At 32.7% G+C, this 17616-nt stretch overlaps 1 protein-coding gene across 3 annotated transcripts in view; it reads left to right on the top strand.

The window, feature by feature from the left end:
- Positions 1-17616, top strand: part of IPO8 (importin 8) — a 66509-nt gene that overhangs the window by 32114 nt on the left and 16779 nt on the right. For all 3 annotated transcript variants that reach the window (XM_006069107.4, XM_006069106.4, XM_006069105.4), the window contains 8 exons: positions 305-394; positions 1794-1959; positions 2991-3151; positions 3606-3731; positions 5834-5900; positions 8643-8768; positions 9436-9533; positions 10959-11054. In XM_006069107.4, coding sequence (XP_006069169.2) covers positions 305-394; positions 1794-1959; positions 2991-3151; positions 3606-3731; positions 5834-5900; positions 8643-8768; positions 9436-9533; positions 10959-11054 — 930 coding nt within the window. The remainder of the gene's footprint in view (positions 1-304; positions 395-1793; positions 1960-2990; positions 3152-3605; positions 3732-5833; positions 5901-8642; positions 8769-9435; positions 9534-10958; positions 11055-17616) is intronic.

Below are 17616 nucleotides of genomic sequence, written 5' to 3'. Positions count from 1 at the left end.
TTTTAATTTTTTTAATTTAAAATGACTTTTTATTCACTTTTTCAGTATGAAACTGTTGCTATGTAAAAAAGATGATACAAAATAACTTTAGTGTTGTTTCTAGAAAGATCAGTTAATATCAGGTTTCTATCTAAAGAGTATTTCTCTCTTATTTTAAAACATGCATTATGTAGGTCAATAATTTTACAAAATTTAAATAAAAGTATATTAAGTGTAAATCATAAGAAACATGCTTTATTAGGAAGTGATTTTTACATATGAAAAAGACATTAATAAGTTAAACTCAATTTCTATTTCCTAACAGAAGAGTTTATTCAAGGACCAAATGGAGTTATTGTTGCAGAATCACGTATTTCCATTACTATTGTCTAACCTGGGATACCTTCGAGCCAGAGTAGGTTTTTCCATATTTCATTATAGTGTCTCGAAATCTTCATTTGTAAGTTAATTATTGAACTAAATACTTTTGGACAAATTTATCTTTTACCACACTGGGACAAAATGAAGTCAGTGAGAATGTCTTTTATAGTCATAAAAGCTGAATAAAGAGCAAATTAGTAAATAAAGGGATGTATAGATTTTAACTCCAGCTGCCCCCCCTTGCCTCACTTGCTGCATATGCAGAACGTACTGTGAGAGGGCTGATGCTGCAGCAGTGGTACCATGTAAATTCATAGGCTGATTAATTTTTAGTGTCCAAAACAGCATGAAAGTTATATTTTGGCTAAACTCTTGATTATGATTTCCAGTATAATAGTTAGATACACTTTAATAACATGGAGAACATAATAATCCATGTAAATTTATTTGTATTCTAAGTATATATTATTTATAGAAGCAATATATTTTATGGAGAAATAAAAATAGAACTTTTAACAGCCTAGTTCTTATTTTTGTAACTATATCAACACAACAAAATATCTTGCTAAAACCAATATATGTTAATAATGCCTTGTACACACCAAAGCATTTTATAAATAAAAGACAGGGACTTCCCTGGTGGTCCAGTGGTTAAGACTGTGCTCCCAGTGCAGGGGGCCTGGGTTCAATCCCTGATCAGGGAACTGAGACCTGGAGCAATCAAATAAATAAATAAATAAAAATATTTAAAAAGAAATAATAGTCACTAGAGAATATTTGTGTGAATGTAGGTTAGAAATATAGAGGGTACACAAGTATTTTTATAAGTAGGCTACTATTTTTACAGACTATTAATTGTATGTCTCTTACAAGTTGTTAGTCATTCAAATTAATTACTGTCAATTGTATTTTATGCAATAGAGATTAAAAAAAATACTATGATTTAGTGGTCTAATAGTTTAAGGTTTGATAATTTATACAAGGTTAAATTTTTTTTTATCTTCTGTGACTGAAAAAGTCAAGTTTCTTAAGCTGATTAGTGTAAGTGATTTATTCATTTGCTTTGAAGACCAGTAAATGAATGTCAACACTGGCTTGTAGTGCTTTTGCATATAAATAATAAGTTGTGAGTCATAATATTTATTAAAGCATTGACAGGATTTTTTTTTAGAGACACTTAAGTTGGGCTCTGTTTAATCTTATAAATAATGATATTGCATAAAGGTAATTTAGAAGTAATAAAATTGCCTTTCTTATAAGACGTATGGAATCGTGAAGTTAGCAACTGAGACTAATATGTTTCCCTCCAAAAAACAAATAAATAAATAGTACATGGTAGGATTAATGATGTTTTACTTAGAAGTTTTTATATTCATTATTACATAAAACCATAATCCTAATAGCTTCCTACTAACTTTTTCCTTATAACATAGTCCTGTTGGGTACTTCATGCATTCAGTTCTTTGAAATTTCATAATGAGCTCAACCTAAGAAATGCAGTTGATCTAGCAAAGAAGAGCCTGATTGAGGATAAGGAGATGCCCGTCAAGGTTGAAGCTGCCCTTGCTCTTCAGTCATTAATTTCTAACCAGACACAAGGTAAAGCCAAAATTATTATTAAATTAACAAAATTTAAAATAAAAATACATTTTTTAGAGGATATTTTTAATTAAATAATTATTTTGATGTGGTCTTCTCAAATAGTTTTGTTTACTTCCTTGTCTTAAAGTTCAGAGTTTGGGTTTTTGAGCTTCTGCCCCCTCAGAATTTTATAAGAGTTTATTCTTGCCACTTTTAGAAATGTCTGTTAACCGTGGTTTCCAGAAAAATTTGAGATTAGGAAACAAGTTGATTGTTAAACATTAGGGTAGATGGGGAATCAAGAGACCCAGGAGTCTAGTTTTGAGTGAGCTTCTTCCTTGCCGTCTAGACCTGGGCAAGATATGTGATCTGTCAAGGCTTAGATTGCCATATATTTAAATTTAGGGGGATTGGACTAGATGGCTTCAAGATTCCTTTCAGGTCTAGGATTCTGTGATTCTCACAGTTCTGAAAGTAGCAAGTTGCATTTCTAGTGAGTGATAACACATATCTCCTTTGTTTAGAAGAATGCTCTGTTCAAAATTCAAATAAACCTTTAAAAGTAAATTCTGCATTATGAAGAACCTTAGCCTTTATCCCTACACAACACTGTTCCAATGGAAGGCAATATTAGATAAACACATGTGGGGAGAAGGGTGGTTGGAGATGGGGTGAAAGAGTGAATGAGCATCATCAATGTTGGGCATAGTCTTTATGTAAATGGTTTTTACACTTGTATCATGCTGGCATATTCATGTTTGATAAGTCATGCTGATGACAGAGGACACATGTGATTCACATTTCTCAAGGGAGCTATTGGCATTTGGGGCAGGAGAGTTCTTTACTGTGCAGGACTGATTGTCCATATGTTGCTCGTGGGAAAATGGATACATTGGGGAACATTATTTTGGTACAACTTTATAACTTACTTACCATCAGGCAAATATGTATCTGGAACCTATTACTCTGTGTTATTTACCTTGTGACCAAGTAACTTTCACTTGTGAATCGCTAATATTTTTTACTGAGTTTGTTTTTTATTGCATTAGCCAAGGAATATATGAAGCCACATGTAAGGCCTATTATGCAGGAGCTGTTGCACATTGTTAGAGAGACAGAAAATGATGATGTTACTAATGTTATCCAGAAGATGATATGTGAATACAGCCAAGAGGTAGCCTCAATTGCTGTGGATATGACTCAGCATTTGGTAAGACTGGGCACAGTTTTATGTTAGTTTGGTATAAAGGCTTTGAATAATCTAAGTAAATTAAACTCCAAAATTTGAAGTTTAGTTTGTATATAACTGAAATACTAATGTAAAAATATTTGCTCTAATAATTCTGACAGTTAATAATTTCAATGTATAGTTTTCAGTTTTCCTAGATTTTGGATTTATTTATTTAATGGCAACCAGAAGTTAATTATTTGCTGTTTGATTATAATAGCTAATATGTATTCCACTTTAGTGACTAGATAAAGGCAAAGTGGCTATATTTAAAACATGACAGTTTCTATCATCAATATTCACTTGGCAAACTGCATATCTTAAAGTTTGAGCAGTGGTGGCATTTGGAGATGTGACACTGTCCTTTTGCTCACTTCTCATAGAGAAGTGTGAATGTAGCAGTACTAATTGTTGAATGTGTTTGCTATTTTTGTAGGCTGAGATATTTGGCAAAGTTCTTCAAAGTGATGAATATGAAGAAGTTGAAGACAAGACTGTAATGGCTATGGGAATTTTACATACCATTGATACTATCTTGACAGTTGTAGAAGATCACAAAGAGGTAGGATTTCCTTGTGTTTTATGATGTCATTATAGTAACTGAAATTTATATTATTGGTCATGAATTTTAAAGTCTTGACCTTTAAATTGCTGTTTATGTTGCTGGATTTTAAAAATTACCCTCAAATCTTAAAGAAAAGTATTAAAATGATTGAAGGGAAATGTTGCATGTGATTTTAAAGTATATAGTATATCTCTTTTGCTAAACTTAGTTCATCACATCTGCTATGTGCCAGGGTAGGCTTGGGGGAAAACCAAATTTAATAGGACATAAGCCCCACTGTTTGGAATCCACAGTCTGGTCTTCCTGGTAGAGAGAGACTGCCATTCAGTTACAGAGGCAAATTTTAAATAATAGAACAAAATACTGATGTAACAAATACCTGAGAATGGAAGGGAAGAAGAGCTTAAAACATCATCTTCCCTAGGCTGAATTCCAGAACAATACTGGATTAAGAATTTGCGCAGATGTTTGTCAAGCACTCTCATATCCGTTCAGTTCAGTTCAGTTCAGTTGCTCATTCATGTCCAACTCTTTGCGACCCCATGGACTGTGGCATGCCAGGCTTCCCTGTCCATCACCAACTCCCGGAGCTTGCTCAAACTCATGTCCATCAAGTTGGTGATGCCATCAGCCATCTCATCCTCTGTCATCCCCTTATCCATTAGCTGACAGAATGTCACCATGTCCCCTGCCAGCACGGGTAATGGTAGTGCCCTTTTGCGAAAGTATAGCACAAGGTTCAGGTAGTATCTCATGTTCACGGAGTTGGGAATTTGTAGATTTAGAGTTGCAGTCAATTGATATATCCTGATAATATATCAATTATTGCCTACCTAAAACCTGCTGCTCTCCTCCCCAAGTATTATATATTATATAGCCTTTACTTAAATTAGATTTGTGTTCATTACTTCTGCCAGCACAGTTGACTTGTTTGGCAATGTTGGCAGCTCTCGTTTTATACAGTGGGACTTAGGAAGCAGGTGCTGGTTCTTTAAATAGCATTGTTAAACCCTGTGGCTATTGACTTATCCTGTGTTTATCGCATACTAATGGATGCTTACCAGGTTCTTAAAAATGGTTCAATTTTCTTCTCCTGGGCAGGCCTTTCTTTGCCTAAAAGACTTAATGTGAATTTTTGTTTTTATATTCATTATTGTATTGTTGAAAGTATATGGGCCTCTCTGTAATGGTGAGATTTTCAAGTTAAATTGCATATATACTTAAGGATTATTCTTTCCCCATATATGTAGAACTTGTATTTTAAATTTGAAGAGAACTTAGAAATCGTCTTGTCAAGTTTTCCCAAATATGTTTGTCTGGAGGATGGGCAGTAGTAGGATAAACATCAGGATTAGTTTGGAAAAAAAAAAAACAAACAAAAAACCACCATTTTATCTTTCTGTTTTAATTTTTTAATTCTTGATATTACTTTTATTTTGAATTTCAAATAAAGTTAAAGGAGCATGTGACCTTATTGTGATTATCAAAGGAGGAATGGGTTTAAGTTGAGATACACTAATCAAATCTAGCTTCCCTAACCTATAGATGAAAAATCTTAAAGCCTTTAGCTAGATGGCTTTGCCAAGGTCATAGGTAACTAGAGGTAAAACAAGGACTGGAATCTTGGTCCTCTGATGATTTTGAACTTTGACTTACTAAAAGCAAGCTTTGAAAGTAAGATTTCCTTAAAAGAAGTATTTACATGTGTATAAATACTTAATGTATGAAGAGTAAAATTAGAAATCGGAAAAAGATGGCTAGTATTTTTATGGCTTAAGTCTTCACATTGAAGCCCTAGATATATTAGGAATTAAAATATTGGTATAAAATATGAGATAAGGAATTAATTTAACTTGTAATTTTATTATGATTTTAACTCACATGTCCATCATTAGCCAACTTTTCAGAATTTCCTGGTTATTCTTTGATGTTTAATTTTTCACATGGAGTTTAGAATTAACTTCTTAATTTCTCTTCTCAAAAAGCTACTATTGGAAAAAAAAATCCTATTGGTATTTTTATTGGGATAATATTAAATTTATAGATTAAATTAAGGGTTATGATAAATTTTAAACTAAATGTTTAAAATTTGTCTTTAGGTTACTCAGCAGTTAGAGAATATCTGTCTACGGATCATTGATCTTGTTTTACAGAAACATGTAATTGGTAAGTTCAAAGATAGAATAAAAAGGTAAATTGAGACTATTTTAAAATTTGATGAAAAATGCATTTTAGCCCTTCAAATTCAACAAGATGGACAGTTTTGAGAAAGAGAAGCTTGTCTTCTGTTCAATTTTTAGATATACTTTCTAATATTAGATTTCTAGATTTTCATTTAGAGGTAAGCTTAACATACCCAATTAAGAATTTTTGTTGTTGGGAGTTTTTAAAGAACAGAGATTTTAAATTTTTTTTAGAAAGAAAGAACTAAGATGAGGTTCAGGTGAGGTTACTTTAGGATTGAAAAATGTGAGATGATAGGCATATATTCTATCAGAAGTGTGCATTAATTGTTATTCTGTTTATGTTATGGTACCTGAATTCTGAGTAGAGTCAGTAGTTAATACTGGATGTTATAGATTGGTTGGGATTTGTAGAAGAGGCAACTTTTCATAGTATCCAAGCATTTTGAAGATACCAGCCGCAAGTCTTGTGGGTAGGAGAGAAATGTAGCCTGTATAGTGTAAGAGATAGAAAGATGGAACAAAAGCAGGTTATCACATTAGAGCAGCCATCTCCAAACTTTTATCATTCACACCATTAGTAAAATATTGAGCATGTACTTCTAATGTATGTGAATAATACTTGAATATATATTTATATGCAATATACATGTTACTGTGATACATTTACATACATAAAGAGAAATGTAAAATGTGAAATTAAATATAAATGAATATATTTATCTCTACTAAGTGTTCTAATACATTCTTCTCCCATTTTAGAGCATTATCCTCTACTTTGCTGAAGTAGTCCTTACTTTTGAAATCATCACTATAAAGCAGTAGTTCTCTAACTTTGATGTGGATAAGAATCACTGAGGATCTAGTTAAAATGAGGCTTCCTGGGCCATAACTTCAGAGATTCTGATACATCAGAAAGAATGTATTCACTTATGTCCTTTTTGTGAAGAGATGCAACTGAAAATTCTCCATTAAAAAATTTCTTTTAAGGACTTCAAACATGTGGATATTGTATTGACTTATAATATTGTATTAGTTACAGGTTTACAACATAGTAATTGGATATTTTTATAGAATATTCTATATACAAAGTTATAAAATACTGACTATATCCCCTGTGCTGTGCATTACATAGCAGTCTGACCATGTTTATGTCCATGGTCCAGTCTTTTTCCACTGTTCCACTTCTGCCTCCTTCTTTTGCCTGTTTTTATTGCTAATTTACTCTTGAACTTCATGTGTTATTAAAAGCTAGGCTTAGCCATTACTGATTTAACTCCTCTATCTTATGTAGTAAGTCAAAGTTAGTACAACCATCCTACCCTAATAATCCGTTGTCTTGGCTGAGACTAAATGAAAAAGCTTCTGGTTAATTTAAACATAAATGGAATTGATGGAAGGATATTGGTAGCTCACCAAAGCAGTGGGAAGGCTGGAGTTGGCCAGAGTCAGCCAGGATTCTGCCATAAAAATGGTCTGCTTAGAAGGCCTGTGCTGCCTTGCTCAACACTGGGTCCTACACTGCTGCCCACCATAGTCCAGACTCCCAACACAGACCGTGATCCTCCTTATTCTTCCCACCCTCCACAAAAAAAACTGGAACAGCTTTGTGCCTTTTAGTTTCTCCCTCAGATTCATAGTCCTCATCTTGAGCATCTCGAGTGGCCTGGTAAAGTACACAGGCTGTAGCCATCAAGAGCATGAAAGGAAATACTGGGCCTCTTTTCTTTCTTTTAGGCTTCATGTTAGGAAGAGGCATTTGCTTTCCTGAACAGAACTTTCAGAAATTTTTAATTCAGGCCATTGGTTGTATTTCAAGTGATTGTCTTTCCTAAATTATTTCCCAATATCTATAATTTCCATCTTATTTTGCTTTTGGTAAGGCAAATATCTGTATTGCTAGCTTTTAAATATATTAAAATTTGAATAATGTTACAGAAAAAAATTTTATTCAAGCTTCCAGGGTAAATATTGGTTCCCTTAAATAAGAAGAAGAAAAAAAAAACAAACCCCAAAACTTTGAAGTTAGTTTTTTTTTCAGTGACATGGTAGGAAATTTTTGAAATTTTTGTGTTGAGGTTTGTGTTTTCTGATTGTATGTTTAGATATAATTTCCTTCTGAATGAGGGTAAGAATAATAAGTATATGTACAAATGCAAGAATATTCCCTTTGGACTTTTTTAATAGTAAGTATAATTATCTTGAAGTAAGTTGAAAAATATTGTACTAATTTTACAAGCTTTGTAAATTGGCAAAATATATTCTGTATATAGTTTGTAAAAAATACATGCAGCAGACCGATATTTTCACCTAGATGAATTAAGTTCTCTGAAGAACATTAATTGTTTGTAAATTTAAAATCCTGTGCATGAGACACATACAATAATTGTTCCTTCTTGTATCCATTTCTAATATAGCTTTATATATAAACTTTATTTTCTATATTACAAAACACAAAAAATATAACTTTTCAGTATTACAAGTAAGTTTAGTAAAAGCAAATCTTTGCCATATCTTATTAAGTAGGGGGCAGATCTTCGTGAGAAATGGAAGATGGCAAATATTAATAGAGATAGCAAGAGATAGGAGCTGAGAAACAGATGTTCAAAAGTATGTTAGATATAAGATATGTGTGAGTATATAGCCTAAATCCTCTTCTGTGTGGTCTTTGTGTTTAATTTTTGCTATTTCCTAGGATTCTAACTGGAGATTCTCTTCTTTCTAGAATTCTATGAAGAAATTCTTTCACTGGCTTACAGTTTAACTTGCCATGGTATTTCTCCTCAAATGTGGCAGCTTCTAGGTATATTATATGAGGTTTTTCAGCAGGATTGTTTTGAATATTTTACAGGTATGACTTTGACCATGTAACATTTTTGCTGTTCTGTGTCTAGATAGGTATTATTTCCTCTGACACTTAACATAAAGACATATGATTCCAGTACTAATCAGAAAATAATTGTTCTTCCTTTCCTGTTGAGTGGTGCTATTGTAGGACTATTTTTTAGCCCTAGGAATAGAGGTCATGGTAGGAAGGCTATATTTCCTACTGAATCTTACTTAAATTACTTTGCAGTCAGAGTATATATCCATATATTAATTAATATTTTCTGAATGTCAGCTATATTCCAAGCAATGTTCTAAGCTCAGCAGTACATCAGAGAACAAAATAGACAGCCCTTGCCCTTTTGACACCTCCATTCTAGTATGGGGTGGGAGAAGCTAGGAAACACACAGACAAATAAGCAAATAGAGTGTGTCAGATGGTAATGAGTGGTATGGGGAAAAAGAAGAAAATTCATAACAATCACTACAGTAAATGATGAGAATTTTAATCTTTCTGATCCACATTTCCCTCATCAATAAATAGGGCAGGTGTACCATTTTAGTTTCTTGCATTTTGTGGTTGCAAGGGAAGATAGTAATGTGTGTGTGCTATAGAAATGTGCTTTCAGTGGTAATAATTGGTTTCTGCTTCTGTTGCTCAAATCTCATTGAGCGTTTGAATTTTTTTCCAGACATGATGCCTCTTCTGCATAATTATGTGACAATAGATACAAATACTTTACTGTTAAATCCAAAGCATTTAGAAATACTTTTTACAATGTGTAGAAAGGTAAGCGTGTCCTAATCAATTTGTCATAATGAGTCTTACTAATGTTTACTGACTAGTGTTGTATTTCACTTCAGGTACTCTCTCAATTTATTTCTTATATATTTAGTTGTATATTGCTCTTATGAACATATATTTGTCATTTTGTGTTTTCAAATGGAGTTTGGAATTATATTCTGAAAATTTCATATTGTCTGTTATACTTAATGTTTGCTACTTCTATAGCTGTGTACTTCACAATGCTTAGGTAAATAATTTTCCATGTAGTTTTTCTTTCAAAAATATAGACTTACTACTTGATTAAAGAAGAGTGCTAGGAAAATATCACACTTTGTCAATTATGATTTTTCTTTTAATTGAATGTATATATTGGAAAACACTAGGTATAGGTAATTTGAACATAAACAAGACACAAAAAATTGGAATATTTGGAAAGATAGCATCATTTAACTCAATACAGGATAGTTTGTAAGCCACATAATGACTACTGTTGTATTTATGTACAAGCATGATTGTCTACTATGTTATCTTTGTCACAAATGCCCCCTCTTGGTTATATCTAGGAGTGACTCATGACTAATGCTTTCCTCCTCTTTTAGGTGAATATGTGTATATTCATAAATATAAAACTGTATTACATAGAGATGGCAGATTTCAGAAAGCTCAAATAGCCAGAAACCTAAGTTTGGCTTTGGAGTTGTTAGTAAGATAGCTAGTGTACAGCCTGTTTTCCTTCATAGAAGAGATATGTACCAGGCTCTATTAAAGAGTGCTGAACTCATACTCAGTTTATCTAATTTAGGTCTCAGTTCAGTATGAACATGTGCTTTCTATAATTGTTCATTCAGTGAAAATACAGAATTGTCATTAGGGGAACAGTCTGGTAAGCTTTGTTATAGTCATCTTGTGTAATACTGTTTAGTCCTAAATGGTTTAATATCTTTAGAAAGTACTTCGAGTTGTAAAGTCCATGTGAGAAAATTAAATGGTATGTAATATTATATTTATGGTTTCGTTATGAAAAACTGGGTGAATATAGACAGGATTCAAAAAGAACAGAAAAATACAAAAAATACAGGGTTTGTTTCATTGTTTAAGAAGGTTTTTTTTTTTTTTTTAATTTCATTGTATCATTTTATTGTTTTTGGTGCCTTACTTAAAGGGAAGCTTTTTTGTCTAGACAGCTAACAGCCTACTTTTTAATCCAGAGTTAAATAAAGTGAATCATTACTCATATAAGGAATTAGAGTAGATAAAAAAGATAGATGGACTTTATTTTGAACTTCCTTTTTTTGGTTTGGCAAGGTAAACTCATGATGCAAACACCATGATTCTAATGGCTGTTTTTTACGTGATATTTACTTTATGTAAACTTGATTAAAGTTTTACAGTGCTGTTCACTGCTGAGTGAAATTTTAATTACCGCAGGTACTATGTGGAGATGCAGGAGAAGATGCAGAATGTCATGCAGCCAAACTTCTTGAAGTCATCATTCTTCAGTGCAAAGGAAGGGGAATTGATCAGGTAATATATGTATGGAAAACATCCTACTTGATGTTTAAAATTTTGAATTTACAATGCCTGCTTGACATTTTGTTTATATTATGATGAAAAATTATAAAGATAGCCTATAGTTTGTATTTACTGGTACAAATCTTATAACAAAAATACCCATGCAATTTGGAAATTGTTCCTTGCATTCTAGATACACAGAAAAATATGTAATAACTTAAGAGACTAACAAGTAAATCATGAAGGAGATAAATGTACAAATCCTGCTCAGTTTGATTCCCAGAGATTTGCTTTTTTCCTTTGTTTTTGTGTATGCTATTGAAATATTCCCAGATATCTTTTTCAACCAGAAGGTGCAAAAAGGAAATGAAGGTGCAAAAAGGAAAAAGTTTTTCTCTATTGATATAAAAATATGTATTTTTAATAAGATTAATTCAGTTTTTGATACAACTGTGGTATGATATTCAGTTACTGAGAAAAATGTTCAAGTATAAGTGTAGAGTTTTTTTTTCCAATTCTGTAATATTTACTCCATGTATTTTTGTATAACAGCTTTATTGAGATATAATTTATATACCATCCAGTCAGTCATTTAGAGTTTATGCTTCACTGGTTTTTAATATAGTCACCAAATTGTACAACTATTATCACCATCAGTTTTCAGAATATTTCATCACTACCCCTGAGAAAACTCTGTGCCCTTTAGTAGTTATTTCTCATTTCACCTAAATGACCCTCAACCCTAGGCAACCATTATTCTACTTTCTTTTAATTGATAATTCTGTATTTCTTTTAATTGATAAATATTTCATCATATGATTGTATCACATATATTTTAGCTAATTGTCAATTGATGGACATTTTTCTTATTTACACATTTTGGCTATTGTGAACAATGTTGACATGAACATTTGTATGCTGATTTTTGTGTGGACATGTCTTCATTTCTCTTGGTATATATATTTATATATGTATATATATAGGAGTGGTAATTCTGTGTTTAACCATTTGAGGAACTGCCAAACTTTTCCAAAGTAGCTGCACCATTTCCTGTTCCTACCAGTAGTGAATGAGAGTTCTGATTTCTCCATATCCTCACTAACACTTGGTTGGTCTTTTTGTTATAGCCATCCTAGTAGCGATATTTCATGGTTTTGGTTTGCATTTTCCCAGATGGCTTATGATAGTGAGCATCTTTTCATGTGGCTGTTTGTATTTTTTTGAAGAATGTTTATTCGGATTTTTTGGCCTATTTTTGATTAGTTTATTTATTTTTGAGTTGTATGGATTCTTTGTATATATTCTAAACTCAAGTTCCTTATCAGATATGTACTTTGCAAAAATTTCCTCCCAATTTTTGTGTTATCACTTTCTTGATGTCCTTTGAAGCACAGGAAAGTTAATTTTGATGATGTCTAATTTATTTTTTTGTTGTTGTTGTGGTTGTCATCATATTTAAGAAATCATTGCTAAATTCAAGTTTACAAAAAATTTCCATTTTCTTCTAAGAGACTTATGGTCTTAGCTCTAATATTTAAGTCTTTAATTCATTTTGAGTTAATTTTTGTAGATGGTGTGAGGAAAAGGTACAAAGTCATCATTTTGCATGTAGATGTCAAGGTGTCTAGGAGCACTATTTGTTGAAAAACTTCTTTCCCTGTTGAAATGTCCTGGCACACTTGTCAGATCTATTCACTATAAATGGGAGGATGTATTTGTGGACTTTCATTCAGTTTTGATGAATTTTTTTGTCCTTAATCCAGGATTGCACTATTACTGTAGCTTTGTAGTAAGTTTTTGAAATTAGGAAGTTTAAGTCCTCCAGTTTTCCTGTATAAGATTCTTTTAGCTATTCTGGACCCTTGAATTTCCATATGAATTTTAGGACTGACTTGTCACTTTAAGGAAAGAAGACAGCTGGAATTGTGATAAGGCATTGTGCTAAATCTTTAGATCACTTTGGGGAGTATTGTCACTTTGAGAATACTTCAATCCCTGAACATAGGATATCTTTCCTTTTCCTTGTATTTAGGGTATCTTTAGTTTTTTTCAAAAATGTTTTGTAGTTTTCAAGTACATTTCTTTTGTTAAAATCTTCCTGAAATATTTTATCCTTTCTAATGCTGTTGTAAATGGTATTGTTTTCTTAATTTTATTTTCAAGTTGTTTATTGCCTGTGTTTAGAAATACATATTTTGATATATTTATCTTGTTTCTTGCAACTTTGCCAAAGTTGTTTATTAGTTTTAATAGAGTTTCAGACAATTTCTTTGGATTTTCTGTATACAAGGTCATCTCATCTGCAGATAGAGTTTTGCCTTTCAAACCTGGGTGCTTTTTTTTTTTACTTTTCTTGCCTAGTTGCCTTGGCTAGAACCTTCAGTGCAAGGGTGAATAGGTATGGTGACATCTTGTCTTGTTCTTAATCTTAGGTAGGGAAGCATTCCTTTCACCATTAAGTCTAGTGTTAGCTGTGGGTTTTTCATAACTGTCTTTTATCAGATTGAGTGCGTTCCTGTTTACTCCTGGATTGTTGAGTGTTTCAATCATGAAGGAGTGTCAGATGCTTTTTTGCCTCTCTTGAGATGATCATATGGTTTTTGTTCTTTTAATATGGTGGATTTGTTGATTTTCACATGTTAAATCAACATTGAATTCCTGGTGTAAATCCTACTTGATCATGGAATATGATCCTTTTTATATATTTCTAGATTCAGTTAGATGGTATTTTTTATAACTTTTTATGTCTATATTTATAGGAGATATTGATCTGTAATTTTTTTTCTTGTGATATCTTTGGATTTGGAATCAGTGTTACGCTGGCCTCGTGGAATGAGTTGGGAAGGGCTCCCTCCTCTTGTATTTTTTGGAAGAATTTATGAAGGTTGGTGTTTTTTAAACGTTAGAATATAGCAGTGAAGCCATCTTTGCCTGAGGTTATTTTGTGGGTAGTTTTAAAATTACCAGTTCAATCTCTTAATTGTTATAGGTCTACTTATATTTCTATTTCTTTTTGAGTTAATATGGGAGTTTGCATCTTTCTTAGAAGTTGTCCATTTCATCTAATTAGTTGGCATGCAGTTCATAATATTTTGTTATCTTTTTGTAATGACCTTGTTTGTTTTTGATTTTAGTAATTATCATCTTCTCTTTCTTTCTCTTTTTTCCCCTTTTATTTCAAGTAAAAATTTGTCAATTTTGTTCAGTTTTTCAATGAACCAATTTATGATTTTTCTCTCTTGTTTTTCTGTTTGCTATTTCATTAGTTTTTGCTTTAATCCTCATAATTTAGTCTTTTCTACTTTCTTTGAGTTTAGCTTGCTCTTCTTTTCCCAGAGTCTTGAGGTGGAAATTTAGGTTAGTAGATTGAGATCTTTCTTGCTTTTTATTATAGAGATTGATAGCTATAAATTTCCCTCTAACTGCTGCTTTAACTACATTAATAAGTTTTGGTATATGTTCATATTCATTCATCTTAAAATATGTTCTTATTTCCACCTTAGATAATGTTGATATAGAGATGTGTCTTGAGGTAGAAAGAAGGGATGTCAAAACTTAAGTCCAATGGCTTTATCTTCTTAGTTAGATAGAATTGTTAAGAAATGAAGAAAGTTGAAATTTCAGTTTGGAGAAGTCTAGTAAGTCTAGTAAAGAAAAACTGAGTAAAGGAATTGCTTTTAGTTGGATAGACTCATTTGAAGTTAGCAAATAAGAATTTCAGGTGTAATACTGTGGATTTCTACTTCTAAAACTGGATTGTCAGAGGGATTGAAAAGTTGGTATCCAAGCATTTCTACGTCAGAAAGTTGAGTTAGCTCACTTTATAATTTTAGTGAGGTTAGCACTACTGTGCTGAAAGATTATAACACCTTGGAATTAAATTCCTCAGTATTTCCTATAAATTGGTAGTTATATCTAGATATTTTGGTAAGATTTATTTGTGATTTTTTTGGCAAGAATGCTTCATAGGTGGTGGTGTGTGTTCCTACCAGGAGGCACAGATGTCTGGTTGTTTCTCATCTTATGATCTTAGTGCTGATTGTGATGATATTTTAATTTGTCATTCTTTCTTCATTTATGAGTAGAAATATTTCTATGAAGAAAAGTGCTTTCTCATCAATTTATTAGGTTCCTCTGAGGAACAGTTTGAGTATTTCTCTTTATTTGTTATGACTGAGGCAATAAGTTTGTTTCCTAGCATCTTCCAAAGATGACCAGTGAGATGTTTTGGGTTTTTTTGTTTTTGGATTTTAGTATTACTTGAACTTACAGATTCACATTTATTTGATGTGTTTCATTTAAATCTGTATGTTCAAATAATACTAAAATAATACTTCAGAAAATGTTTCAGGCACACAGAGTTCTTTCAGCCTTGGCTAGTGGGAGCTTCTTGAGTTTGCCATATGAGTGCTTTTGACCTGACTCTAGTAGTGTTTGGGAATTTTCTGCTATCTGGTGTGACTAGATGCTCCAGGTTCATCTTGTACATTTCCTGCCCTACCCTGGGAAATGGTATTCCAGGACTATAAGCAGACGGGATAGCCTCTGCTATTGAGTTGGTCATTATTTCCAGAAAAGAGAACCAGGAAATACATACTATATTATTTTAAGACTAATGCATTATTAGAAGACATGGATATTTCCAGTTCAAATTCAAGACTACATTATTTTAAACCAAATTGATCCTAATCAGTATCCCCTAAACCCAGAATCCTTGTTTTCATCATAATTACTCATTTACTTTATCCCACTAATATGTATTAATATATAGAGTCTCATAAAGGATTAATCTCTGAAATATACAAGCAGTTCATGCAGCTTAATATCAGAAAAACAAACAACCCAATCAAAAAAGCCATTTCCTTCTCCAAAAAAAAAATGGGAAGAAGACCTAAATAGACATTCTCCAAAGAAGATATACAGATGGCAAATAGACACATGAAAAAATGCTCAACATTGCTTATTTTTAGAGAAATGCAAATTAAAACTGCAATGAGATATCACCTCACACCAGTTGGAATGGCCATCATCAAAGAATCTACAAACTGTGAATGCTGGAGACAATGTGGAGAAAAGGGAACCCTTTTGCACAGTTGGTAGAAATGTAAATTGATGCAGCCACTATGGAGAGTATGGAAACTTCTTAAAAAACTGGGACTAAAACTGCCATATGACCAGCATCCCACTACTAGACATACCCTGTGAAAACCACAATTCTAAAAGATGTATGTTCCGCAGTGTTCACAGCAGCACTATTTACAGTAGCCAGGACATCAAAGCAACCTAGATGTCCATCAACAGATGAATGGATAAAGAAGTTGTGGTACATATATATGATGGACTAGTTCTCAGCCATAAAAAGGAACAAATTTGAGGCAGTTCTAGTGTGGTAGATGAACCTAGAGCCTGTTATACAGAGTGAAGTAAGTCAGGAAGAGAAAAGCAAATATTGAATATTAATAGATACATATGGAATATAGAAAGATGTATTGATGAGACTGTTTGCAGGGCAGCAGTAGAGACACAGACATAGAGAACAGACTTGTGGACACAGTGGGGGAAGTACAGGGTGGGATGAATTGAGAGGTAGTATGGAAACATACATACTACCATATGTAAAATAGATAGCAAATGGGAAGTTGCTGTGTAACACAGGGAGCTCATCCTGGTACTCTGTGACAATCTAGAGGGATTGGATAGATGGGAGGTGGGAGAGAGGTTCAGAAGGGAGGGAACAATGTATACCTATGGCTGATTCATGTTGATGTATGGCAGAAACCAACACAACATCATAAAGTGATTATTCTCCACTTAAAAATAATAAAAAAAAGTATATACACAGTGTCAGTGTAGTTATACCAGCATTGTCACAAACATGTGATTGCATTGTCTTAAACATGTGTGTTTAAGATTTTTTAGTAGCTCTTCTTGTCTCAAGGGTATATTCTAGGAATATTTATAGCCAAACATGTCAAGTCACAAATTTTAAAGTAATTTAGAATAATCCCTGTTTGATTATTCATTTTATTTTAACTCCTAGGGATTGCTTAAATTTTTTTATGAATAAATAAAACGTATGCATAGTCTAAAGTCTGGTTTACAAAAAACAATGTATATTCAGAAAAATCTAGCTTCCATCCCTGTCCATTCTACCATTACTCTCTTTCCCTATTTCCATCTCCCCCAACCCCAGTTTTTAGTTCATACTTTCATTAAAAAAAATAAGCAAATAGTTACATTCGTTATCTCCTCACCTTCTTAAGTAGTAGTGTTGTTGTTCTCTGGCTAAGTTGTGTCCAACTCTTTGTGACCCCATGGACTGCAGCATGCCAGTCTTCCTTGTTCTTCAGTATCTCCTGGAGTTTGCTTAAACTCATGTCTGTTGAGTTGGTGATGCCATCCAATGGTCTCATCCTCTGTCTCCTCCTTCTCCTCCTGCCTTCAATCTTTCCCAGCATCGAGGTCTTTTCCAGTGAGTCTGCTCATTACATCAAGTGGCTAAAGTATTGGAGCTTCAACTTGAGTATCAGTCCTTCCAGTGAATATTCAGGACTGATTTCCTTTAGAATTGACT

Source organism: Bubalus bubalis, chromosome 4 (genome assembly GCF_019923935.1).
Source record: "Bubalus bubalis isolate 160015118507 breed Murrah chromosome 4, NDDB_SH_1, whole genome shotgun sequence".
Taxonomy (NCBI): domain Eukaryota; kingdom Metazoa; phylum Chordata; class Mammalia; order Artiodactyla; family Bovidae; genus Bubalus; species Bubalus bubalis.
This window is presented reverse-complemented; position numbering and strand designations above follow the sequence as displayed.